Source organism: Gracilinanus agilis, unplaced genomic scaffold, assembly GCF_016433145.1.
Source record: "Gracilinanus agilis isolate LMUSP501 unplaced genomic scaffold, AgileGrace unplaced_scaffold57625, whole genome shotgun sequence".
NCBI classification, from domain to species: Eukaryota; Metazoa; Chordata; class Mammalia; order Didelphimorphia; family Didelphidae; genus Gracilinanus; species Gracilinanus agilis.
In genome coordinates this window covers 1-7016 of record NW_025393160.1, presented here as the reverse complement: position 1 = coordinate 7016, position 7016 = coordinate 1, and the positions used below count along the sequence as shown (strand labels likewise).

At 50.0% G+C, this 7016-nt stretch overlaps 1 protein-coding gene across 1 annotated transcript; it reads right to left on the bottom strand.

Annotated features, from left to right (window-relative positions):
- Window positions 1-1256: 1256 nt before the first annotated feature.
- Window positions 1257-6005, bottom strand: LOC123256287 (platelet glycoprotein VI-like; the record flags this gene model as incomplete). The annotated part of the gene is made up of 4 exons (XM_044684938.1): window positions 1257-1372; window positions 2406-2447; window positions 3786-4079; window positions 5907-6005. Coding segments are annotated over 4 exons (551 nt in total), but the record flags the coding sequence as incomplete, so codon positions are not given.
- Window positions 6006-7016: the final 1011 nt, after the last annotated feature.

Here is a 7016-nt window from a genome sequence, read left to right as displayed (position 1 = left end):
ATTTCTTCATTTAAAAATTGCCTTTTTTATGCTTCTTTTATGTGAAATAATTTAGCCAATTCTACCTCTCCCTTTCTACTTCTCACAGTATATCCCTTTTTTGCCATCACTTAATTTTATTTCATAAAATATCCCATCACAGTCAACTCACACCCAAGCCCTCTGTCTCCAAATATTCTTTCTGCCTACCCTGATAATGAAAAAGCTTTTAGGAGCTACAAGTACCATCTTCCCATATAGAAATGTAAACAGTTTAACCTTATTGAATTTCTTATGGTTTCTCTTTCTTGTTTACCTCTTTGATACTTCTCTAAAATCTTGTATGTGAAAGACAATTTCTTCTATTCCTTTCTGGTATTTTCATCAGGAATGCTTGAAAGAGGGGACACCAGGGTGGCTCAGTGGATTGAAAGCCAGGCCTAGAATCAGGAGGTCCTGGGTTCAAATCTGGCCTCATACACTTCCTAGCTGTCTGATCCTGGGCTTAACTTAACCCCCATTGCCTAGCCTTTACCACTCTTCTGCCTCAGAACCAATATACAGTATTGATTCTAAAATGGAAGGTAAGGGTTAAAAAAAAAAAGAATGCTTAAAAGTCCATTATTTCATTAAGTGTCCACTTTTCCCCTGCAGGCTTATTGCTCAGTTTTCCTAGGTGGATGATTTTTGCTTATAATCCTAATTCCTTTCACTCTAGAATACAGGACCCTTGTGTCTATAAAGGGATACATTTAAAGACCGAGATAGATGAAACTGTGGATATAAGTGAGCCCCTGTTGACCCCATAAAGATTTTCTCATATATATATATAATGTTTAATTGATAAACACACAAGAAAACACTACTAACATTTAATATGTTACTAATGAAGTACATTGTACAATATTATATAATACTGCACATCTATCTCTCCTCCTACTCCCTTCCGCCTTATATCCAGAGAATGAATATTTTTTCCTGGCTCTCTCTCTTTTAGGTATTGTCTTCTCCAAAAGACTGTCAGTTTTTGAAGGTCAGAAATTCTTTAATTCTCTTTCATCCCTCTGACTCTGTCTCTAACTATTTTGTTAGTTATATCTTGGTGTCTAACACAGACATGGCACTGACAACTCTGTGTTACATTTTTAAATTTGATTTTTAAATGGTTTTGTTCCTTTCTTCCTTCCTTCCATCTTTCCTTTCTTCCTTCCTTCCCATCTCACTGTCTTGGGCACTGGTCTGGCCAGAGTGCTCAACCAAGGACTCCCCTGGACAAGTTACTCCCTGGAGGTGTTCCAGTGTTCAGTCAGCAGGACCCCCATGAGGACGAGGACAAGACTAGTCAAGATGAGGCGAATCAGATTGCCTACAGTGTAATCCTGGGCAGCAGCATCTGGGGATCAGAGTTGGTCACTGAGATATGGCTGCCCTGTGCTCCAGCCACATTTCACCTGTGATCACTGAAATCATCTCCCACAAGCACTTGGATCCTCCTCCCAGGCCCTGCCTCTGAACTGGGGAGGTGCCTGTTATTCCCTTCTTGGTAGCCTGACTGTGGGTGAGGGAAGGAGAAGGTCTGAGGGGCTGGGGCAGCCTCCTGCCTCCTTCTGCCCTGAGCCCATCCTCTCCTCTCCCCTGATTCTCTCCCTGCTCCCTCCTTCCCCTAACCTCCATGCTTATGCTTCCTCTCCTCATTCACTCCTTCCCCCTCTATAGCCTGGCTCTGATCATCTTCCTAGACAGAAGCTGCCCCCCAAAGTTACCAGAAATGTCTTCATTGCCCAGGCTAAGGGACCCCCTTCCTTACCCCCCACCTGACACTGTGGCCCACCCTTGCTTGTTGGACATTTTACTCTCTCCAAGTTACCATGACAATGCTTTCTGCCTGTGCTATGCTCCAGGGGGAAGAAAGGAGGCCCAGCCCTGTCCTCAGGGAGGTCCCAGTCTTATTCCATGATTTATTTCTGCAAACTTCTACTAACTACTTACTCTGGGCCAGGCCCTGTGCTAGGCCAGTCCCAAAGGATACAAAGGCAAAATAGAGAACAGCTCCTGCCCTCTAGGGGCTTATAGTCCCTTATAAGCCTGTTTGCTACTATAAAAATAAATCAGTCCCATTTGAGTGGGGTCACTAACAAGTGGGGATGGGACAGGTTGGAGATCAGAAAAGGTTTCCAATAGGAGGCAGCTCTTAATCTTAATCTCAGAGACATCTTTGCATTATAAGAGGAGGTGAGGAGGGAGAGCATTCCAGGCTGGGTACACAGCCTGGCCAGAGGCCCAGAAGTGGAAGAAGAAGAATAAAGTGCTGCAACAGGAGTGGTGGTAAATGAGGAGACCCTGAATGGGGCAGACAGACCCTAAGACTGGACACCCAGCCCCCGTGCCTCCCTCCACCCTATGTTGGGAATCCTCCATATACTTACCTGAGAGTCTGTTCTCAGATTCAGGGCTTGGAGAGAAGGTCCCTGGGGATGAGGAAGGGGCAGGGTTAGGGGTTCTGCATGGGGGTCCAGAGAAGCCTGGAGAGCTAGATGGTCTCTAGAAGAGGTGTGAGCCCAGCTCTGCCCAGACTTGCTGGATGAGGGATGTTGGGCAAGCCCCTCCTCTCTGCAAGTCTCATGGTTTTCCCATCTGTCAAATGGGGCCCAAGCTCAGGACCTCTCAGGACAGTGCCTGTCCACTTCTGAGACTTGATGCTCCTGTGATTCCTGTGACCCCTCTCTGAGCTCCTGGGGGAGATCTCGAGGAAGGCAGGCACCCCAGAAGAAAAATGGAAAAACTGATGTGGCATGGAGGGACCATCTGAATCCTCCTCAGGGCACCTCATTCTGGCTAGCTGCAGGGCCCTGAGGTCCTCCCTGCCTTGAGGCCAGAGCCCTGAGACTGATGGATCAGTGGGAGGTTATGATGGACAGAGGAGGGATGAGAGGAAGGAGGTCCCTCTGGTGCTTCCAGCTTAGGGGAATTGGGGTGTGGGCATCTGAGAAACGCCCCCTCTCTCTATACTGGGGAAATCAGGCATGGGAGAAGCAGAGCCACCAGCCCTCTAGTTCCAGCTGTAACTGTGTGGGTGAGGAGAGGGAGGGCCCAGGGGTTCCTGGGGAAGAAGAGAGAAAGGAGAAGGGTGGGAGCTGCTCTGCCCCTCTCTGCTCCCCTCCTTCCCCTCTTTCTCACCAGTCCTATCCTTCCTTCTTCCCCAGCTTGGTGTTTCCTCTGTCCCTGTCCCTTCCTTCCAGGCATCCTTGTGCCTTGGTTTCCCCTGAGAAAGGGGAACTTGGGGCTGGCCTAGACAGAAGGTGGACAGCAGTGGGGGAGAGAGAGAGACCACCAGCCTGTCCTCAGAGAAAGCAGTTACTCACTGGGTGGGAAGGACTTCAGAGCTGGGGTCTTCCCAGGGCTTTGGTGGAGGTGAGGATCCTTTGAGGTGCCTGGAACAGGAGAGGAACAGGAAGAGAGGGTGATTTGGGGGTATCTAACATGCCTCCCCTCCCTCATTTCCCTTATCCCCCACCTCAAGCCTGCTCTGCCCTCCTCTTGTTCCCCTCTGAGATCCTTAAATCCCTTCCTGAGGCTGAATAGAATGTCTGGATGTGGGACCAACAGGAATGGATGGGCTGCTAATGAAGAGGCCTTACTGTCTACATTCTCTGAGGATGACCCAGTGACCTTCCCTCTGAGCTTCCTCTTCCCCCCCTCGCCTCTGGGGTCCCCTGGAACAGGCCCTGAGCAGGCAGGGAGGTGCCCCAGGGAAGAGAGGGAGCTTGGGAGAGCTGGGGTGCTGGGAGTGGCTGGGGCTGCCTCACCTGAGACCCTGAGCACCAGGGGGGCACTGGGTGAGGACCACAGATGGGGGGAAGAACTATGAAAGCGGTAACATCGGTAAGTGCCATCATGGGTCTGATTCACAGCAGGGAAGAAGAAGTCAGCCTGATGCCCCCTTTCAAGGCTCCAAGTCCAGCTGTGGGTGATCTCTTCTCCATCTTTGTACAGGACACACCTGTCATACCACCAGTTTGACCGACACTGCAGTGTCATGTCCTGTCCTGAGGCCACCTCAGACCTGGGCAGGGCTGCCAGGGAGGGCGGGGCATAGAGGCCTGGAGGGGGAGACCCTGGAATTAGAGCAGGAGCAGCCCTCATGCAGGGAGGGGGCAGATCTGGCTGAGAGGAGGCCTGGCCTGGCCTGGGAGGTTCAGCTCTGAGAGAGGAAAAGTCAGAGTATGAGGGGAGAGAAAGACCTTGGACAGCTCTGGGGCAAGGAATGGGGGGAGTGAGGAGAGGAGAGGAGAGAGAGAGAGATAGACAGACAGACAGACAGACAGACAGACAGAGACAGAGACAGAGACAGAGACAGACAGACAGACAGAGATAGAGACAGACAGACAGATAGAGAGGTTGGGAGAGAGAGAGACAGAGAGAAACTGAGAGGGAGGGAAGAGAGGGAACCTGAGTGATCCCCTGGGACAGGCATGAGGAAGAGAGGAAGACACTTGGCTGTCCCTCAGACTTCTCCTCCATCCTGATCCCCTCAACACTTTGCCCCAGTGGGCTAGGAGAGGGGCCCAGAAGCAGCAACTCCACCCTCTGCTCCCTCTCCTGGCTTTGGGAGGGGCAGGGCTGGCAGTAGGAGATGCCCCTGAGATCCAAGTTGAGCCTCTCCTGCCTCCTATTTGACCCCAAGATGGGAGTTAAGTGACAAAGCTCATGGGGCAGTGGAGAGAGCCCTGGGCCAGGAGTCAGGAAGGCCTGAGTTCAAATCCAGCCCTTCCAACTTCTTCTCTGCCTCAGTTTCTTCATCTGTAAAATGGGGATCATACTAGCCCCAACATGACAGAGTTGTTCTGAAGATCCAATGAGACAGCAAAGGTAAAGTGCTTGGTACATAGTGTTATATTGAATCTCTGGGAGCTTGAAGTTCACCTTTGATTGACAAATAAGTCAGTTGGATAGAATGTTCCCAGGGAGGCATGCAAAAGGCAGGAGGGGGAAGTTGAGAACCCTGAGGAGAGATTCTGGGTCTTTGACCTGTGCTGAGGCTAGAGATCGGAGGATCCTGGTCTTGGAGTGAGAGGGTGCAAACATCTCTCTGCAAACTCTTCCTGTACTTGATATACCGTTTTCAACCTGTACTTGACCACCACCTCGGTGTCTGCTGCCCCTAGATATTAGGAGTTTCAGCATCTAGTTATCTAAGCTTCCCAGGGCCTGGGAGGGATCCGGGAAGTGGGCAGGAGACAAAGAAGAGGGTGGAAAGGGTGGACATAACTCAATTGTTAAGGTCTACAGAAGATCTACAGAAGAAGAAGCTGAAGATTTCCCAGTTTACCTACTCTGGTTTAGTCCTGGCCAGGCTGAGCCAGAGGGAAGCTACATTGATTCTTCATTTGCCAGCAGTTGGGAGTTTCATTAGTAACAATTAAAGTAGGGTCTCCTAATACCTCAGTCCTTTATCCTTATCCTTCCTGTTTAATATATAAAGTTTAAAGTACCCTCCTAAATCAGTTTCAAAGCTTGTTTGGGAAGGGAGAAAACACAGTCAGAATATCGTTATCCCAGCTGAAGAGCCCAAATCAATATATCAATTAACTCCAGGTGGGTCCTAACGGATAAACCTCTTTTGACCTCAAGGATCCTGCCTGGGCAACTGTTATAAAGGAGAAGTGCCATCTTATTCCTCTCTGTACATCATTTCTACCATCTCAAATAGATACAAGAGACCTCCCATAAGTATAACAATAGTCAACTCTATAGAAATGCTGATTCCTCCCCTCTTCTCTAACCCCCATAAGGAGAGCTGAGGTAGACACAGGGGAGAAGCCAGGAAGGACAGAGCCAGAGAGACACTTGGGGCCAGGCTGAACTGGGGAGGGACCCAGGGCTGGGGAGATCCTGAGCCAGCCCTGCCTAGGGGTGATCTGCCTTACCTGTCACCACCAGCTCCAGGAGGTCACTGGGCTCTGACCACCCATAGAATGAATTTCCATGTATGTATGAATAGTATGAATAGAGGCACCGATAGTTCCCTGCATTATTTGATGTCACAAATGGGAGGGAAAACTCAACCTCATTTCCAGCTTTTCTCACAGCTTTGATTGGTGACCATTCAGATCCTCTGTTTTTCTCCAGCCACCAATTTTTAGCCTCCCATGATGTTCTGCACCTGAGGGTCACAGCTCCACCTCGGAGCACCAAAGGGCCATTCTTTGCCCTGAGGGAGGGTTTGGGGAGTCTGTCTGGAAGGGAAGGGGAGCTGTTAGGTCTAGGGGATGCCCCTTCTGTAGGGACCCCGCCCCCACACCAGGTCCCCTCTCTCTTTAGACACTGTCAGCTGTAATAATGGGGCAAGCCCTGACATTTTGGACAAAACTACCACGAAATGTTGAAGGTGAGGACAAGCCAAAGGACCATTGGAACTGCAGAGACTTCTGGGAGAGAAAAAAAACTGACCAGCGCTTTTGGGGGTTGGAGCCAGAGAGAAAGGTCGCAAGATCTTGTTCTGAGATCCCCTGAAGTGGCCATTGGGTTTCTCCTGACTTGTATAGGAGACCTGCGCCTGTGACAGCTGGTCTTCCCTGCATTCACTCACATATCAACTGAGATGAACTGAGTTTGTGGTTACTGGACTTCCCTTTGGGGAGCTGTTCCTGAACCCCACTTGCCTTGGCTTGTGCCCTGCAGTGTCCCTCCTAGATTTACACAATTATACTTATAGGAATATTATTAGAGGGTTCGGGAAGGTGAAGCTTTGGTTGGGGGACACGTTGTCTCACCTTTGGGTCTGAGGCTTGATGGGTACCTGGCTGAGTGAAGGACCTTGGCTTAGGGACACCTGCACCCTGTTTCCTGCTGATACCCCACCTTCATCCCCATTGCCTTGTTGTTCCTGATTAAACACCCAAGACTTCAAGAGCAGATTTGCGTTGACTCCATTGGGGGGAGACTTGACTGAGAGGAAGAGCAGCAGCTCAGACAGGCTGAACTCCCTTTTGAGCCTGACCTCCTGCTGTGAGCCATGAGGGGTTTCTGTGTTCCCC